This window comes from Nipponia nippon, unplaced genomic scaffold (assembly GCF_047370975.1).
Source record: "Nipponia nippon isolate SJK-2023a ecotype South Korea unplaced genomic scaffold, ASM4737097v1 scaffold_4, whole genome shotgun sequence".
Taxonomy (NCBI): Eukaryota; Metazoa; Chordata; class Aves; order Pelecaniformes; family Threskiornithidae; genus Nipponia; species Nipponia nippon.
Window position 1 is genome coordinate 24,106,020 of NW_028262358.1, and position 19,875 is coordinate 24,125,894.

A 19,875-nucleotide genomic window follows, 5' to 3' on the forward strand; every position below is an offset into this window, starting at 1 on the left:
ATGGGTTTCATTTTGGAAAGGTGAAGCTCAATCTGCAAACCCATATTTGATCTTGCCTTTCTCTAAAAAAGATTGAATCTACATTAATCCTTCCTTCAGTTGTGCAGATGTATCTTCTGCAATGAGGACAGAAAAGCGATACTCAGCAGGGTCTCAGGTGAAGATGTTAAATCCTCCACTCCAAGCCCAACTTGACACAGGGCCTAAAGATAATCTCCTTTATCAGACTGCAAATTTGTATCTTGAGTGCCACTGCAGAGACTAAATTACTGCAGTGGTCCGTGTGGCTGGTGGATGGGTTCATCCAGGCTGAGGTACTTTGTAATGCCTAATTAGCTCCGTGACTTGAGGACTTGTAGAATCCACCAGCCCTGCTTACAAAGTCCATAGCATGAGTGAAGGTACTGGTGGTGTACCCCTACACAGGGCTTAGAGAACAGACTTCTTGCACCAGCTCCCAAATCCTGCCTTCTCTTACAGGATTGCATTCAGTCATGTAGTTTCCTGTGAAGGATCGAGGGACAGTGACTGCTCTACAGACGCATGATGAAACAGTAAATAGCACAGAATACAATGCCATGTAAAAAGAGAGCGGCAAGTGGTCACTGTAGCTGAGATTGAGGTTAAATTTATTTCTAAAGCTTCTCTGTCAACAAGCTATTTAAGGTTTGCCTCTGTATTTTTATCCTTCCTGCTGGTTTGAGTTTCTGGATCATTAGTGCAAATTAATGATAAAGATATTAGTAAGATAGACTTCCTTCCAGTGGTTGGAAATATGCATTTTAGAAACATGTTCCTCTACCAATTCATTGCAGCCAGAAATTAAAGGTTTCCAAGAATCCAATCAAGCTATTTATATATTAGATGAGAAACACAAAGGATAGATTTTGCTTTTAAAATTTCAGCAACAACAAGAGTAACTTATAATTGTGCCATTAAGATGCACTCTGGAGATAACTGAGCAGTTGTAAGTACATTTATAAGTACCTATCAGTTTAGCTTGGCTATGAGTGAGAATACAGATTTTGTACGCCACATATAAAAAAGATGATGATGGAAATAATCTCAACAGCAGCTTAATTCTGCAGTCTTTATGGTATGCTTGAACTTGCAAGATGCACAATCTCCACTAACGTTCACAAGGTTGTATAAGCATTGGCAGTTGGTATGTCCTCTCAAGAAGTAAAATTTGTGCTTTAGAGAGCCCCTTAAGAGAATGGTCTCCTTCCTAAGTGATAGTCATATGTGGCAACCACAGACAATAATATTTTTAAATTCCTGTACTGTAAGTAGTCTTCACCTAATAGTTTGAATCTCACACTGATTCAAATGGGTTGCTTCGCTAATGCGACCACTTCACAATGTAAAGAGGTATGTTGGTTAAACTCACGTGACTGCAGCTTCCTGGAAAAAAACTTTAGCAAAGCCACAGAAAACTGCAGAGAAAACTCCAAACGCATTATGGTACACGCAGCTTATAACAATATCCACTGAAAGACACACGGGGAGAAAGAAAGCAGAGGACCAAAGGATAATATGAATTAGTACAAAAATTGCACAGATACGTTAAGAGTGCCAAAGGTTGGGAGTATTCAGTTATTTCTGATATTTATACTTCTGAAAATTAGGCTTTAAAGCCTCTAAGGAGTTTTTGCAGCACAACTACATTTGAAGTCTTAGTCTTGATGTTTGTTTTTACTCCAGCATTGTCTGCCACGGTTGGACTAGCCCCATACACCAAGATGGTGACAAAAGAGTGTATGTAGTAAGACAGCTCTTTAGACCTCTTTCCTTTCAGTGATTCAGGAAGAGGGAGACTGTCATAGATTGGTTTAGGTTTTAAAATGGAATGGCATCTCACTTTTGCCTCCCTTACCAATTCTTTTGGATGTACCGTATGCAAGTAGGGAAAAATTCCCTGGTGTTGATCCGCTTGTGCTTTTAAGATGGGTGGGGAGGGGGGGAGAGAGAAACAGGAAGGAAAGGAGAGAGGGGAGGGAAGGGGCGGGGGGGGAGAGAGAAAGGAAGAAAGGACAAGCTGGTTAATGTTTTTCTTTCGGCTTGTTTTTATGAGTCACTCCGCTAAGTATTTGCATTAGCAGGTCTCCTGCTGCTGCTAGATCATTCAACTGTTTGTTTAGTTGCTGTGCCTCTTGAAAAGTCCAACAACACAGAATTTTTATACATCTTCTTTGTATTTTAGTAACTAATTAAATCTTTAAGAACCAAGTAACTTCTCAACACTGTTGTCCCTATAGCAGTAGCAGTCCCTCCAAACTCAGTGCTATTATTCACTTCAGTAAAGGCTAGAGAACCAGATATTTATTGTTGCTTCTTCATAGGTTGTCTCCTGACCAAGTTGTATTAGAGAAAGTGAAAATAACAACATAGCTGAAATGTCACAGTAATCAAGTTTAAAGTTCAAAGCTTTTTATTCCCACTTGTGAACTGAAATAAGAAGTTGCTTAATCTTGAACTATATTCGCAACCCCAAACTTGGTTTATATATATATACACACCAAAAGTGTGTATATATTTTTTTAAAAATATACATATATATACCCAAAGTATAACTTGTTCAAATCACTTTGAAAGAGTTGCATTTTTCTCTTCAGGTAGACTAATATTACTCAGAAACATATCGAATCAGAAACTACGTATGTAGTGAGACTGACATTACCTTATTCTTGGAGAAACATGTCATCAAAAAAATCTTGCTAGTGAGTTAAACAAGAGTAGGGCTGTAAGCAAAACTCTGTCATGGCCAGCATAAAAATAAGCTGCTAAGTCTAAGGAAAGCAAAGGAAGAAAGAAAGAACAGCAGACAGCTTTTTCTGTCTTTATGAGGATAACCAGCAATTTTCTGTTTGACCTCCTTTATCTCTTGCTTACTCTTCAACATTCTGAATTTCTTTAACAATTTGCTTTCAACAAACCTCTTTTTTTCCCTTTTCAAGAGTGCCAGCATAAGATATGTTAACTAAACACAAGCTAGAAACCTGCCCATTAGATTAAAAGGCAATAAAAGCATCAGAACTTACCTGTTCACAGAGAAGGATGGTTCAGACAAGAGATCCACTCTATGTGAGAGACTGGGTCCCAAGAGGAGCATTTGTAAAGGAAGCTCTTCAAAATAGCTCTATATCTTCTGCATAAGGTGTTTGTTTTGGTTTTCCTTCTCTTCAATCAAAACAATGACTGATAGGAGAAAAGTGGGTGTTTAAAAGATGTAAAAGCCTTATCCTGGTTCTAAAAGAATCAGCACAATAAGAGCAACTTTTCTTGATTGCAGACTTATGATCTATGCAACTTTCTCCTAAGCACAGTTCAACCCCAAATAGTGACTGTGTATAAATGGTATCTTCTTACATCTGTTCCCTGTGTGAATTCGGAGATGTGTGTGCTGACTTCAGTAACAAAAATACTTTTTTTTAACTTACTTGTTATTCTTGCTGCACCAACATAACTGAGGGAGTATGAGCTATAGCTCTTGTCTATCATCAACAGAACTATGGGATAATTAAAGGACTAGTCAGTTATTTGTATGCAAATTAACTGCCTAGGTGAAATTGAAAGCATAGCTTGCCCTTCAGAACATTTGTCACCTGTCGTGATCTGCTAGAAGACACAAAGCTAGAAGATAAAAACGTTTAGTCGCCTGATTTAATCTGAAGACTTTTTAGGGAAAGAAAGTCTTCCGCTTGCCACCTGGGCATATTTTATTTTTAAGTTGCTGGAAGCATGAAACACGATTTTCTAAGGCTGGAAGTTTAAGCTCCCTCCTATATAACTGTTGCTTTATTCTAGACACATTCTTGCCCTATTTGCCACTTAGGCTCGAGACAGACTTTAGAGAAGGGATGTCACTAGGATGACTCTGGAACAGCAGCGTCACTCTCTACTTGAAACTTATAACAAGGCACTGCTACAACTTGTGTTCTGCAACTTATACCATTTTCTGGAGCATAGTATTGATGTTTAAATCTCTTTAACTATACACAAGGAGCACCGATGATCAGTATGTTCCACTCAGAGTGTCCTTCCTCATCTCTTGCTCTACAGCAGGTGAAACTAGCTAAAACAAAGATGTTCCTCCGCAGTGGCTAGAGAACAATGAATAAAAGTATGCAGTAACAAGCAGTTAATTAAAAAACTCCTTCAGGTGAAGTGCTAAGACACTATCTGGGCTCTGCAAAGGCTAGATTTAATCCCTGCTAATAATCCTGTGAAGGACTTGTTTCAAAATTACATGAGCCTATGCAGTTGCTTTGCCTACGGTATTTGAATCTTTTTGCCTGATACCGTGGCCTGTAATTCTTCCACTGTGGGTTCTTCGGTTCCAGTTTTGCTCTGTGACGGAACTTCTTAACAGCTTCTTTTGGAGCTGCATAATCTGAAAGGCAAGAGACACGGAGACCTGGATAAACACATTTTTAAAGAACTGCAGAAAATATCAGGGTAGTGCTCACACGAAATCTAATTTATCCTCTGGTCACTCTATGCAGATAATGGACGCCGGTAATGGAATGTGCCTGCCCTGGGCTATATGCTGGTTCATTACACACATGCGGCTCCCTATAAGTTTAATGTGAATTTAACGTACCAAGGAAAGGGAAGACATACCCTTCAGGGTGAATGCACATTCTCAAAAAAGCTAATGAACTCCTGCAATCATGCCTGTTTCTAAGATAATGCTAAAGATTGGATATTGATAACTAAGCACTTTTACGACTGACACATGTGCTGCAATTGTTCATCTCAATCAATAGCATGTTATTGATGGCACAGAAATATGTTTTTCTGCCAGCTCTTTACCCATCCAATATCAGTCTTAACATTAAATGTGTGGGGAGCGTTACTGCTTCCAAGATCTTATTTTTTATGCCACCTTCAAAGAGACAGAGCGTTAGGAAGCGCTCAAAGGCGCGCTCCCAGCGGGCCGCACCGACAGTCCGTATTGCCCTTCTGGTCGCTTCAGCCTTTCTTCCACCTCAGAGCCTCGGCGGAGGTGCCCGTCTGCGGCCTGCCCCAGGCAGCGGCAGGCACAGGGCCATCGTTAGCAGCCCCAACCTCACGCTGAAGCTCGAAGTCTTTCACCTGATGAGCCGACACATTTTATGGCTCGCCCTTTGCTACCCGTGTTTCTGAAAGCGCTGGGGGCGATGCCCTGGCTCCCCCGCTGCACCCCGCATACGCTTCGCCAGCCTTTGCTGCCGAGACCCAGGCTCGGCTCTAAAAATGAGACAGGAGAGCTATGAACAGGAGCCGCTTAAAGCGGTTTCAAAATGCCCCGTCGACGCCACTGCTTTGGAGGGGAGAGCGGCTTCGGGAGGCGCCCCGAGGGGAGGGGAAGGCAGGGCGGGAAGGCGGGCGGAGGGGGCCGCGGGGCAGCGAGCCCACGGAGGGCGGCCGGCGGCGGCGGGCAAGGCAGGGCAAGGCAGGGCAGGGCAGGGGGAGCGGCGGCCTCGCCTGGCCCTGCCCGACGGCGGGGCTCCTCCCGGGCAGCCGCGGTTGCCGGGCGGATCCCCGCGGGCCGGCGGCTGCTGCTGCTGTGCGGGTCCCGGGCCGCGGGAGCTCAGCGGGTTCCCTTCCTCCCCGCCGCCCTCCGCCTGCGAGGTAACCGGGCAGCCGCGGGCGGGGGCCCGGGCCGCGGGCGCCCCCGGGGTGCGCGGGAGGGAGCGCCGCCCTCCACGGGCGCCGGGAGGGGACGGGAGCCCCCCCGAGGCTGCGGGGCGGGCAGCGGGCAGCTGAGGGTGCCAGGAGCCAGGCTCTTCTCAGCGGTGCCCAGCGACAGGAGCAGAGGCCATGGGCACAAACTGAACCACAGGAGAGTCTCTCTGAACGTCGGGAATCACTTTTCCTGTGCGGGTGACAGAGCGCTGGCACAGGTTGCCCAGTGGAGTCTCCCTCCTTGGAGACATTCAGAAGCCATCTGGACGTGGCCCTGGGCAACCAGCTCTGGGTGGCCCGGCTTGAGCAGGGGGGTTGGACCAGCTGACCTCCAAAGGTCCCTTCCCACCTCACCCACGCTGGGATTCTCTGAAATCCTGTAGAGCCTCGCTCAGAAGTACCAGAGCTGAGGATCCTCCTTTGCTTAAGACTTCCAGGATTGTGCTTAAATTTAGTAAGAGCTTTATAGTCTGCTGTTGCTGCTGCTTATGGCTTTATGGTGGAGAAGGTCTCTTAGGGCAAACTTTGATTGCAGCTAGCAGGCCTCCAGTAGAGAGCTGCCTGTGCCTTAAGAGAGGGAGCAGCAGGGAATTACATTTAATACCTCCTCCTTTCAGTTCTGACGTTCTTTCAGCAAGTAACAGCAGGGCTCCCCTACTATGCTGTATGATCTCGCCCTGTTAACTAATTTCCCCTTGTAACAGGAATGCTCTTGCTTGCACAATGAAAAAAAAAAATCATGTGGCTGTAAAGCCTGGTAGTTTAATGGTGCTGTAGTTTTAAACAATGTTGTTTTGTCCTACTGAATGCTCTTCTTGCATCTGATCTAACCTGTGTCTTGCATCATTTGAGAAGATAAGAAAAAGCAAATAAACAAAAATCAGAAAACTGTCTCATTTCACTATAGGTAATTTGTTTACTGCAAAGAAGAGTGGGTCTCCATGATGAAGACAACCAGCGTTTTGCTGCAGTAGCATAACCAGTAGTCTGTTGCAAATGTTCGTGCATCTGAAGATACTCAGTCCTGCTTCATAGAGATTCATTGTAATTAGGTACATTTTTTTGTTGAACTGCTAGCAGAAAATGGCTTTTTTCAGAAAATGGGAAGTTTAATTGCAGTACTCCAGTTTTGCTACACATTTTGGAGGGTTCGTTTTATGAAGTCTTTAGCTGCCAACAAAGTCTTTTTCAGCCAAGCCCTGATGGCGTTTGAAGAAACTAGTTGAGTACATAGTTTCTGAATACAAGACAGAGGTGTGGCCTCTCTGTTGCTCTCACAAACACACACATACCTGCCCATATTTCTTCATACCTTCTGCTTGAAAACACCCATGAGCTTCTAGAGGATCAAATTGTGACCTTGTTGAAGTCAATGTCAACATCGTTATGGACTTCAGCAGGGGCTGGAGCTGGAGGCAAATTTACAATGGTGATTGAAAATCAAAAGTAAAATGTACTTGCCTATTACAGTCATTATACATTTGTTAAGTATTTCACTGGGCCAATTTTGTAAAGGATAAAAATGGAAAACAGATTTTATGGGTTTTTTTTCCTACCTTTCTTTTTTTAATGAATTACAAAGAAATTAAAATAAGCAAAAAGGTGTCCTGATGATTTCTTGACTAACATACTGTGGAAAATATCAAGAAATTGCAACAAAATAAAAAACCCTAAATAAATGAAATGGTTACATAGCTGAGGTTACAGAAACTTGCTCATCCATGTATGAAGAGCTGTCGGTTGCCCAAAAATGTGGAGACCTAAGATCTTTTCTAAGAAACACCAAGGAATATAAAGGTGCAGGTAGGTAAATAAAGACTTAAAGATCTGGCTGGTGCTGGCAGCCTGATCCATTAAGATAATGAGAAAGTCTTAGCTCTTTCAGTTGTTTACAATGGGTTGGCCCCATTCTGCATGTGAAGTGAATTCTTACTGAAAGTATTTATGCCTGTCACTCAGGAAAGAAGCATTGTAATATCATTATTTTCATCCTGCAATATCTCATTAGTCAAGCCAAAAGCACACAAACATATGATGCTAACTTTACAACTTATAATTCTCCCAAAAACTTGTTGGTCTCAACCTTGGCTGAGTTTATCATTAATATCTGATGGCATATTTTTCCCTATCTTTCACTACCACATGAACTTCGAGACAGTATAACTTTAGAGGATTTGGCTGTAATTCATGGGCTTAATTTTACCTCAGCAGATTTAGATATCAGTGGCTGTCTTTAATTATTTAATTTAAAACTTGGAAGTTGTTAATTTGGCCTCATTAGTTAAGTGTCACAGTATACAGTTAACAGGAGGAGTATTTGGAAAATTTGCAGATGTTGAGTTACTATTACTTAGTGATTTAGAGGAATTGAAATGTTTTCAAGGCAGCTGCTGAAGTTATTGCTAATACTATAAAGTACTGGTAAATACCAAGATCTTGTTTCTCATCCTTTTAATTGTGTTTAGAGATGACACAAACTGATGTATCAACTACTCCGTAATGAATTCTAATAGATCTATTAGGAAGAATAATAAAATTCTTCCTCTATTCAGAAGGTAACTTCTGGGTGTTAGAAGATGACAAGAACAGATTGGTTTTCATACATATATACTTGCTGAAGGGTTTTTTGAAGTACTTGAAAGTCAGGATCCCAGTGGCAGGATGCTGAACTAGATGGACTGCAGTTCTGATACAAAAGAGCAATCATTTTATTGATATATATCACTAAAAAGTTACAGAAAGCTCAGCTTCTTGAACTGGCAGTGTTCATATCCTCAGTGGTTTATTCTGACTCTGTAGTTATCCCCTGAATTGGGCTTCACACATCCTCCTATGGGTTTTTTTGGCAGGTAGGAACAGACACATCACTGTTCCTGCTATCCTTATGCTAGAAGCTTTATGACTAGATGGAGCAGAGCTGTTTTATTGGCTTTTGGCCACCGGGAGCTTTTTGCCTACTCTGGAGAAATTTCCAGTTAGCTCGCATCCAGTGCTTCACCCTTCTTTGTCACTTCTGTGGCCACAGTTGTGGCCGATCTTGACTTTGCTTTGTGACACCTGGCACTGATTATTCCTCACCAGCGCCGAAGGTGCTGTAGTAAGCTTCCTGGCAGCCCCGCCAAGTGCACAGCATGCCCCTGAAGTGACATAAAGAAAAGAAAAAGTTCCCAATTTTTTTTCTTCCTCTTCAGCCATCAGTCTGTTATTTCTATCTGCTGCAGCTGCTGCAGAAAGAGGCTGTATTACCTTTGTGAACTGTTGAAACTTGTAGCTAACTGCTGTGAGCCAGCAGGTTTCAAATGTGAACTGTAGCTCCTTGTGAAGATCTTATGTTCAAGATGGTCACCTTTGACCTACCACATGGCACATCAGTGATGATTTGCAGTCCTGTGGGTTGAAAAATGGAAAATAGAAATAATAGAATAATAATAAATAGCATGACAAATTAATGGAATGAAATTAATATTCTTGTCAAAATCCTAACAAAATAAACGATAGACTTATTCATGTAGTTCATTCATGTAATATTGTGGTTCCAACAACTGTGCTGAACACTCGTTACATCTGACAATGCGTTAGACCTAACAAAAAGGGGGAAAATTCAGTAATTCCTCACTGTATAAAACAGAAGTTGGCTTCAAAATTTCTTGCTTTGTCAGGCAATAACATACCAATATCATGTAATGTAGAAAAAGTCAAAGCATGTGCATAAGCAGAGGAAACCCAGTCAAGTAGAGGAAAAAATATCTAAAACTCAAGGGAGAAGAAACAGCAATTACCAGCTGCTCTGGTTAAATTTTCTTTTCGGTGCTCTTTTTCATCCTTTTCATTTAATTTCTTTTTTACGGTACATATTGTTATTTTTAAATTAATATAGTTCACACATGTCCCACCATTCCTTGGCATCTAAACACTAGGATAAAATTAACAGAATATGTTGTATGAAGGCCTGTTAATTACGAGTGCATTTACTCTGTCCTTTTTTTTTATTTTTCCACTAGGCATTAGTTCCAGTTTCAGCTCTTATAGGCAAGAGGAGACCAAATGGTAAATAAAACATGCAAGACTGGTAGAGTTTGGGTTTCTTCTGGGTGTAGGTCAGTGGCCCTGATGCAGCCTGTGGCTTTATCTTGCTCAAAACAATGGAGAGGAGTTATCAGCCAAGCTATACGGACAGAAGAAACTGAGTCTGAACAGTTTTTTCTAATTTATAACTTACATTATATATAATATCATTTATAATTTATACGTAAAGAAGGCTGTAAAGTAGCAAAATACTCTGCCAGTGCTGCCCTGCTTCTGACTGGAAGTTCAGCTAGTCAAATATGTCTCCAATACTGGCCATAAGTAGATGCCTGGGAGAGTATGAGAACAGGACAGGAATACAATACTTTCCCCTAACACTCTCCCTCCTCCCTTTTTCCTTTCTCAGCCTTTTGGGGAAGAATGGCCTTCAATCTTTGGCTAACCAGTGTGGTGGACACATAAACCTCAGAGTTTTCAAACAGCACCCATCTCATGTTTCAATGCTTATTTGTACTTAGATTATTTCTCGTGACTTGCTGGTTGTGCTGTGTTAGTGGTTAAATGTGACAGATCAAGACTCATTTTGTGAGGCATAGACTGAAGGACAACTATTGCCCTGAGAAACTTTAAACCTCTGGTTTAACTAGACAAGACAGATTGGAAGGGAAAAAGGTACACATCGTGGTCTTTGATGCTCTAAGTTATGCACTAATTATAAATATATTCCTAAAGTAATTTCCAGTCTGGTAGATAGAACATTGCTGCAGAGTCACGGCAGCAGAACCCTTCATAGCAATTTGAAGCTCAAGGAAATTTCCACTGCCACAGCACTCGACCCTCTTCCCAGGGAACGGAGAGAAAGCATTTGCTTGCTCTGGGGGAGAGCGGAGCATGCTGGCGGAGTAGGCTGCACATCCTTGGCTGGATGCTGTCACAAACCTCCCAGTCGGTAGAGACAAGGATACTCCCAAGGTATAGACCATGTCCAAGGCGACTCTTGGGCACTGGGAGAAGGGAGAGACTGTATTGCACCCATCCTGCTAAAGTCAGCCTTCTCCCTGCTGAGAAGAAGAGAAATAGGGTTTTGGAAGGGGCAGGGGCGTAGAAGTGATTTCAGGCCTTGAATTTTCAAAGGAGTCTAAAATAACTCAAGTAATGTGCCAGCAGCAGGTTTGTCTCCAACAGCAGAGACAGCATAAATTTATTTATATCTTGCTTTTACCTGCCCAGGATGGGGCCATATTTCTTGTTGATAAATGCAATCGAAAGTGCTTCACTTACAACATGCTTATTTTAGAAACTCGGAAAAAGGCTCCTGCCTTTATCAAAATAACTCCTTGACTGTGTTGCCCACTGAAATCCATGAGCTACCACAGCATGGCTGCATACTTGAGAGGTAGCTCAGTTACTTTCTCAGGCAATCAAGTAATTTGTTCTTCATCAACTACAGTTTATATATTAATGAATAGACTCCCTGCTGTTGAGAAGGTCTCTCATTTGGATACTGTGTAAAGGATAACAATTTGCAGATGAGCTCTGGTCCATGAAAAGCCCAATAAGAGTAATTCTTTATCCTGCAGGGCAAGAGTATAGGCTAATCAGTACTTGAGCAGCCCTCAGCTATTTAATTGGGATAAAAGGGCTGATACAATTATGGTGCTCTTTCTGTTTATTTAAGAATCCTGAAAGTGTTACTAGGAAATTATGAATCTGTCCTGGATGAGAAGAGACAATTGATCTGTATGCAGCTACCCAGAAATGACATGCAGAAGTGAGTGAAAATGTCTGAGCTCTTATGAAAAGAAAGACAACCTCCTAAAATACAATGCTAGTTAAACCATGTTCTGTTAATGAAAAGAGGTAGAGAATAAAGAGCAGAGTCATAATTTTTCCACAGGCTTTCATGGTTTTCTTATTATTTGTCTTCTGTTCTTATTTTTCTGCCTGTACAGATACCCAAACTATAACATCTCCCTTTTACATCAAAGGGATTTGATGAAGGACTGCCCTGATCTTTCTTCCTTTCATCTGTCTCTCCTTGCTTCTCCATGTATTCTCTGCAGCTACAAGTGGATACCACCCAGTGACAGCAAAGGCATTTGAAAACGAGTGTCTTTGCTCCGTTGAGGGGCCCTGCAGCTGACAAGCACACTGCTAAAATTGGATCCTGCTGCCGCGTGGGAGGGTGGCCTGGGTGCGGGTTCATACATATCTTCATAGGGGCTCTCTAGGGTATCGCTTACATAACTGTAACACTTGCTTAATTTGCCTGCAGCTCTTAACAGTTAATCATGCAGTTTAAGATACCAGATAATTAAATACCACGAAGTACAAATATCAGAGTGTTCATCCAATACAAGTATGGTAGGCTTTAGTAGAGGCAATCAAGTGGCAGAACTCCTGTTCCACAGGAAGGTCCAAAATTAAGGAAAATAAATGATGCCTTATTAGAATGCATATTAGAACCCCTCTGCTCGTGTCTTTAAATTAATTTTTTTAAATCAATTTTTTTAAATTCACTGAATCTGGAGGCTCTGTCTCGTAGGTTCCCAAATCCTAGGGCTTCCACATTTTTTAGCTATTCGTACCAGAGTGAGTCCTGGGAAGCCCAGAGGAGGGTCTGCCAGGGCTTCAAGACTCAGAGCCTGGGCATCAGCTGAGTTCTCAAAGGTCTCGGGTTTTCTGCTGCTCAACTGGAAGGCCAAATGTGACGTGTAGCTTTCTGGTTCACAAGAGAAAGATGGCCCTGCTGCTGCCACAAAGCCGGCAGGCCTGGAAAAGGCAGGTGTTGGAGTGGCCGCAGTCCCCGACAGAAGGGAGGCCATGCGGTGGGACTGCTTTGGAGCTGTGGGTCCTGGGAGCCTGCGCTCTCCCGCAGCCTGCCAGGTGAGCCGGCGGGATTCCTTGCAGCCCTTATTTCAGAGTTCAGTGAAACCCTGTTCTTTGTTTGAGAAATATTTCAATTTTGACAAACTGACAAAAAATGCCCACAAAAGTCTTGTTTTTCTGGAAATTTTTCAACCAGTTTTAAAGTGCTGCACAAGCAATAGTCAAGTTGGGTTTGTTTTAACGTTCTGGATAAAGTTTGCGAATGCTGCTTCCATATCTGATGCCTGATGAGGGACGCAGGCTTCTGCAGGTATTCAGATATGGACCCAGAGTGATTCCAGCCCACTAGGAAATTATCGTGGATTTTAGGATGCTGACAAATAATGCATATCTAATAAGCAGCTCTGAGCACTAAATGCCATACACATATCTCAGATGCTGTAGTTCTGTATTCCTGTGGATGAAGGTCCACTCTTTTCTACCCAAACTTACTCTAGCGATAGAAAAGCCCTGAGAATGTTTTCAAGCATAAATTCCATTGCTTAATATGCATGATCAGATCTGTTTCTGTTTCAGAACTATGCTAAACTTTCCACATTCCCATCAATGGGAATGGCCTAATAGGTGGCTAATTTTTAACCCACTATAGTATGCAGTGATAAATCCTTAAGTATGAATATGTGAAACAGGATATTCTATCGCTAGTGAATAATAGTTCAGGAGGCTAGGCTGACGTTGAAACCGTCTTAAAAATTGCACTTGCCACTCCGTTTTGTAGTGAGAGCCAAATCTTGCAACACACAAAGCCTTGCAAATCTGGGAGCTGATGCTGCTCAGCAGCTTACTGGAGGCAAGTACAAAGCTACAGAATCAAACCCCTTGTTTTTGGAGAATGATCCTCTCACAGCAGCAACTGCTTAGCTGTATGCTTTCATCTGTTTCATTGTACATCATTCAAAATATTCAGAAAGAGTCTGTCTTATGTCTTCTGTGAATGCCATTAGCAGCGTCATGTTGTATCTGCGCATTATTATTAGCTAAAATGTAAAAAAGCATCTCTCTTCTCTAACTTCCATTCAGCGCTTTTACTGTCACCTTTTCAGGTGTGCTGTGTTTTATATTCAATAGAAACAATTCCCTGTGAAGCATTTTAGTTTCTATCTGTCTGCTATAAGAAAGACCTGATTTTTCTTCCATATAATTTACAGCCTGGGTCTCCTGTTAAAAGAACTGCATGTTGATGTAAAATAGCAAAGTATAGCACTTAGTGATTGAATTGTTTTATTATAATCCAGTGAAATTAAAGCAGTTTGGCACAAGTTAAAGTAACTGCTGCAGCATTTGCGTAGGGAGACACGTTCAGGTATTATAGAAATGCAGAAAATACAAAGAAACTGAAGAGACTATGTTGACAACAAAACACATCATTAAATAGAAATGAGCCTCTGCTAGATCTGGGATTTGTTCCCTTACCTAATGACTGCAAAGATCAGGGCTTAATTTATAGTTGGATAGGTAACTATTGAGTATGTGGTGTAGACTCCCTGCTGTGTCTTACACAGGTTTAACAGAGGTGGTCATAAATTGTGACAGATTTAGGAAAGTCCTCCTTTCTGAAATCATCCTAAAACACAGCAGCTTCTGTTATGATACCTGAGTTTAAGCAGAGATGAAACAGAAGCTCTGCTCTCTCTCAGTTTACTATGGCTCAAATGAAAAGCTTCACAAAAATTAACACCATTCCTTCAAAGGCCGTATCCTACTTACTTTCACTCTAAGAAAAGGCAAAACCAATAGCATCTGCATAGCTGCTGAATTATTTTAGCAATGGTACTAAAGTATGGTTTTACAAAGTCTGTGTGTAAAGCCAACAGGACTTAAGCTTGTGGAGCATCGCCAAATTACTGCTTTTAAAAGACTGTACCCTTTGGATTCAGAACCTCCATCAGACGGTTGCCTTGTTTCTCTATCAGACACTTTGCTCTAGAAAAGGGTGTTCATCGTTCAAGGCCTGATCTTGAAGTTAACTGGAGCATATTGCTAGTGGCATCACCTTGGATATGCTCTGGCTCCGTGTGTGGTATTGGATCACCACAATGAATCATTGTAGCTTGAACACAATAGGTTTTATACTATCATCTCGTTGGTTTTCGAAGTACCTCTTGCCAAAATCATTTCCTTTTTGTATGGCTTTCTATGGGGAAACACACCGTTCCTAGAAGCTTTTAGGGCTCCATAAGTCAAAAATGGTTGCAGCTACTGAAACTATGCAATGTTTCTTCTCATGAGAAAGAAAATTCCACATATTAGATATTTACATAAAGATGAAAATAGATGTCCTGAGGTTTAGGCGCTGGTCTGGTACTCAGGAAATCGAGTTTCATTTCTCTGCCACTAACTCGCTTGATCTTGTAACAATGAACAAATCGCGTAATCTTTTTCAGCCTCTGAAATGAAGACAATGGGTTTTTTCCCCACCTGCTATTTCTCTGGTTTGAAAACTTCAGCTGTAAACTCTTTGGGTACATTAGTGAGTGACTGACTGTTTGTACAGAGCCTGGGACAGTGATCTGACTGAGACTTCAGGAAGTCTCCAGACTTCCAACAACAGCAGCAACATTATTGCGTGAGTTAACTGCTGTCAGTGTGCATGTAGAGGATAGTTCCTTAAAGATCTGCCATTATTGTGACTGTGTTCAATCGTAACAACTATTTAGTGCCTGCATCATGTGTTACACATAGCATGCACATATTAAATTAAATGTATTTGGGTCAAACAATTACAATTTTTGATACATGCTTGTTCTATTTTTATCTGCCCTCACTCAGAGCAGTTTCCCACTGATGTTTTTCCACTTCAAATCATGGTGGAGTAATTGTTGAGCTAAAATGGTAGGATTGGTCACAAAAAGATAAAGAATTACTCTCTGTTCTGAAGTTGCAGTTGCACATGTTTAAGAGCTCTTTTTAGTATAGTATCCTTCCATCTGCCATGCCTTTCACAGATGTTTGACATAAAAAAGAAAAAGCCAAAAGAAGTGAGGATCTAGCCAGAGATAATTTATATTTCAAAAGAAATTAAAGAATCAAAATGATTATTAGTAATATACAGTGAGATGAAGCTAAACTGATTTGCTTTTAGGTCTTTAGCCAGTAGGTATGAAGCTATGATTAAGTTGCACTAGTTTTCAAAACATGAATAAAAATGCTTCAGGAACATACCTAAATAAATACAATTTTAAAAACATAATCAAATGTTTTGATGTGTTACCTTGGATTTGAGAGCAGTAACTTCCTTTGTCCATATCCTGTTGTGACTATAGAAGGATGTTTTTAAAAGGCAAAAAAAAGGCTGACCTTTTGATGATTTTATTAACTTAGGGACCCATGACAATTAGAAATATGGGCACAGAGGAAAAGCAATAACGTTTACTCAGCTCCCATTTATTTCATAGGGTTTTTATTTTATGCCTGTGGTCTAAGGTGCAGGATTTGATCCAGAAAAGCTCATAATCTTCCCCGCTTTTGTTTTCTCAGAACACTGTTCTAATACTCTCTGTTACCTGCATCCTTTATCTTTAAGAAGGTTGTCCCAGACAGGTGATTTTGCCAAAAACTGAGCAACCAGTGGTGAGGCCTGAATTTCAGAACTGGTTGAGAATGCACTCTCTGAAAAAACAGGCTCTTTGTCAGGTGTCACCAAATCAAGATCCAAAACCTGTCATCACTTTCTAAAGTCTGTGCCCTTAGGTTTAGGTTATAGCTGTGTACACACAAGGTTTGTGAAGTTGCAGCAGTGCCTTTGAAGCCAAAAATTATCCTGAAATGTGTGTATGAGAACAAAAGTAAAGGTTTCATTGTATAAGTCAGATGCTCCTGGTTCCTCCCCCAAATTACAACGTTGCCTTGAAACGAAAGAAAGTATTGCATTGATTTTTCTAGTTCTGATGGCACTTGGTGTGTCCTTTGACATTCAGGATCATCTCTAAGGAGATGTTTCCTTTGCAACTCACAAATCTAATCTGGCAAATATAAGTTCACAATTAAGCAACTTCTGCTGGTAGACAACCCTTTGGAGTAAAGCTACTGAGCTTTAGGCTCCTGTATGCCAGTTGGCTTATCTGCTTTAGAAGCATGGGCTTTTAAGTGTGGGTTTAAAGTGATATGATTTATCTGGTGGAGAAGATTATGTATGCACATTGCATTGGTGACTGGCTTGCTTCATGTTAACCAGGAATAGGTTTAAGCTGAACTAAAAGAAGTTTTTAAACTGGAGAAAGTCTATTTAAATTATAATTCAAATTATTGCTGGAAGTTTTGCATATAGACAAATCAGTTCACTAAGTTAAAAGTTAAAAACGAGGACTGAAGTTTAGCCTCCATGATCAGACTTGCAAATTAAGGTACCAGCTTCTCCTTGATTTTAGTGGGAGTTAGGAACATGATTGTGTTGAAAACCATACCACTGGACAGGTAGGGACTGAAATCTCCTGGATTTCCTATGAATCTGTGTCTGTCTGAATCCTGTGAACAAAAGTGGCTTTTGAAATTGAAACTTGGCCCCTTCAGCTGTTAAAGCATACAGTAAAATTTACCCTGTAACTCATCTGAGATGAATTCAGCTGTCAGCAGTGGGACATATCTTCCTAAAATGGGTGGAATTCTGTGTATTTGGAATTTGTCTTCTTGCAACTTGCCCTTAATTTGAAATGAGAGGGGGCTTGTTTGCTTACTTTGCTGTGTTGGGCCTGGCTTTTCTAGGTCTGGCTTCTGTGATGTGAGTCTATACTATTTCGTAGAGTATCTTCAGAAAATCTTTAATGTTGTGCTTTTTTCCCCACTGCTTCCCTTGGGCACAAGCAGCACAGTGGCATACCGAGCTGCTCCTTCTTTTGCCTTGAAGATTTATGTTCAGCAGAGGCGATCTTTCAGATTGCAAAATATGTGACATTTGCGCAATGCCATGGCTCATTTTTGTGGCCTGCAGAAAATTGCCCTGTAGATGCTGTTGTAACAGGGAATTTTCTCTCGGAGTATCTGGTCAAAAGGGTCCTACTAATTGGTAGGGCTGAAAACAAACACAAGTAATCTGGCAGGGAAAGTAAACACAAAAGTGCCAGCCTTTTCATACCTGTATCAGTTGCAGCATAGCATTCTGGCCAGGAGACAACTCTTCTGTAATCCCCATAGGACCTGCAGGAAGATAATCATACTTCTTAATGCTTCCGTAATATGTAACCAATACATTTTCCTTCCCTACCAAGGGTCCCAGATAGCCATGGTGCCTACGTACTCCATGCTGGGACCTTTCAGAGGACACATGAGTCTCAAAAGTAGCCGTAAGTACTCAAATTATTACTTGAGAGGTGCCTATGTGCTCCAATTTTGGAATAACAGCTTGAATATTATGAGATTATTAAAAATACATATTTTATTATTGAAACAATATAAAGTAGATAAGTGCTTCTAATATCTGCTATTACAAAAATCTCACAATCTTAATTTAGGCAAGCAGCTTTCCTGGTCAGGATCTTTGCCAAGCACTTGTAGAAGAATTGACAGAAAGCTGTTCTGCCTGAAGCTTCCCTGCTCGGGGATGCTGTGCCGCTGTACCTTCTCCAGATCCATATAGTTTCAGTCCTTAATTAGATGCTGGCAAACACACCACCACCACTAGCACCACCACTCGCCATTTTTGTCCTTTTTGTCCTTTTTCCCTCCCTTGAGGAAGCCGAGCTGCAGCCGGAGGCATTTCACTCTCTGCCCATAGGGACTGCTGCATTTCAGCCCACAGGGTATTATCCTACCATCCTCCTCTTCCCACCTTTTCAAAGGAACCCCAAAGAACTGAGAGGAGGACACCGATTGTGTCCCCTCCTCAGCAGTCTGTCATACTGGTTTCCTGTGTAATGTCATATATCTATTTTCTGAAGGGAACAGAAGCAGACACCTCTGTTAGATGCTCACAGCGGAAGCCAAAACTCAATGCCTGCCAGTGCTTCCTGTAGCTGAAAACAGGCAGAAATACTTACCCAGAAGGGGAGCAGCTTGAGAGAACTATGCAGCTGAACCAAAGTAAGAGGATCTGCAAGACATTTGTCAGCCATTGACTGGGCCAGTCTGCTGAGAGATTGTCTCAGTGGTTACTATATGATATGCACTGAAGCAAGCACTGTGGCCATAGCTATGGGCAAATATTCTACCTTGTTAAGCATGAGACAAACACAGAGCAAAAAGGTGGTCCCTCTCCCCTCCAAATTTAGGCTCTAAATACAAGATGAGGAAATAGACAGATACAAACCAATGCAGGACCATAACTGTGAACTACTGCTGATGGTATGAGATAGCTCTTTTCCTTGCAATGCTAGGTAGATACTTCTATCAGTTTACAAAAGGCAAAGCCAAGGATGTTGCAGAGACGGTTCCCACTTGCCGCTAATGTGAAGGGTATATAAGAATTTGATATGTCCGGGCTTCTGAGGCTTAAGTATCACTGCACTGTTTTTATTTGCTGATTATAAGTACATGTAGCTTTGTCCCCACGTTGTGAAATTTCCACTTGTAGGAATTAGCAGTATAAACTATTTGCAGTATAGCAGCACTGCAGTTATGCTAGTCTTTTAAAGAGTAAAATAGTTGACATGTTCTTGAGAACATGGGTTTTTTTTGCTCCTATAAGAGGCAAAAAGTAGTGCCTTTGAATTAGCAGTCTTGTGAGGAGCAAAGTCACCTCTTGTGTTTTTCAAAAGCATATTTTTGTTTTTCAGCCACATGGAAAAGACATGTTTTATCACTGTCATTGTGTATCAGTCAAACTTTAATACTGCTACGACTGGATTTATGGCATGACATTATATCTCTGGACATGATATATTCTCCAGACATGATTTGCAGAAGTAATCTCTTGCAATTCAATCAGTGGAAACTAGGTAAATTAGTCATCGTACAACTACACATTCAGGACTATAATAAATTACTAGGAAAGTCATTACAAAATAGGAAATAAAAAGAGTCAGTGTTGAGAGAGTTGTCACTGTTCTTTATTGCTCATTCTTGGATCTGTGTTTCCTGGAGATCTTTCCTCATATATAGAAGCAAGATGTAAATGTCTTGAAAGTAGAATAGTACTCAGAGTTCAGAAAGATTTTCAAAAGCAGGCAACTTTCTGTAGGTAGATCTGTGCTCATATATAGAAAATGCTGAAATTCTGAAAGGTTGAAAACTTGGATAAAGCAATTTCCTAAATGTTGCAGGTAAATGAGATCTAGGTAAGACAGCAGAACATACAGAAGTTGGATTCTGTTCAAACATGGGCTTGAGAACTCTGCCTGTCTTTACAGCACACAAAAG

General features: G+C 41.3%; 2 protein-coding genes across 3 annotated transcripts in view; one reads left to right on the forward strand and one right to left on the reverse strand.

Moving 5' to 3' along the window:
• The window catches only part of KCNK2 (potassium two pore domain channel subfamily K member 2), a 132,169-nt gene extending 128,880 nt beyond the window's left edge, over positions 1-3,289 (reverse strand). For both annotated transcript variants that reach the window (XR_015708829.1, XM_087776974.1), the window contains exon 1: positions 3,042-3,289. The gene's annotated coding sequence lies outside the window, so the exon portion shown is untranslated. The remainder of the gene's footprint in view (positions 1-3,041) is intronic.
• A 14,514-nt stretch (positions 3,290-17,803) lies between these two features.
• The window catches only part of LOC148053214 (spermatogenesis-associated protein 7 homolog), a 39,698-nt gene continuing 37,626 nt past the window's right edge, over positions 17,804-19,875 (forward strand). The window contains exon 1 of the mRNA XM_087776838.1: positions 17,804-17,864. Within this exon, the coding sequence (XP_087632964.1) occupies positions 17,804-17,864 (61 nt within the window). The remainder of the gene's footprint in view (positions 17,865-19,875) is intronic.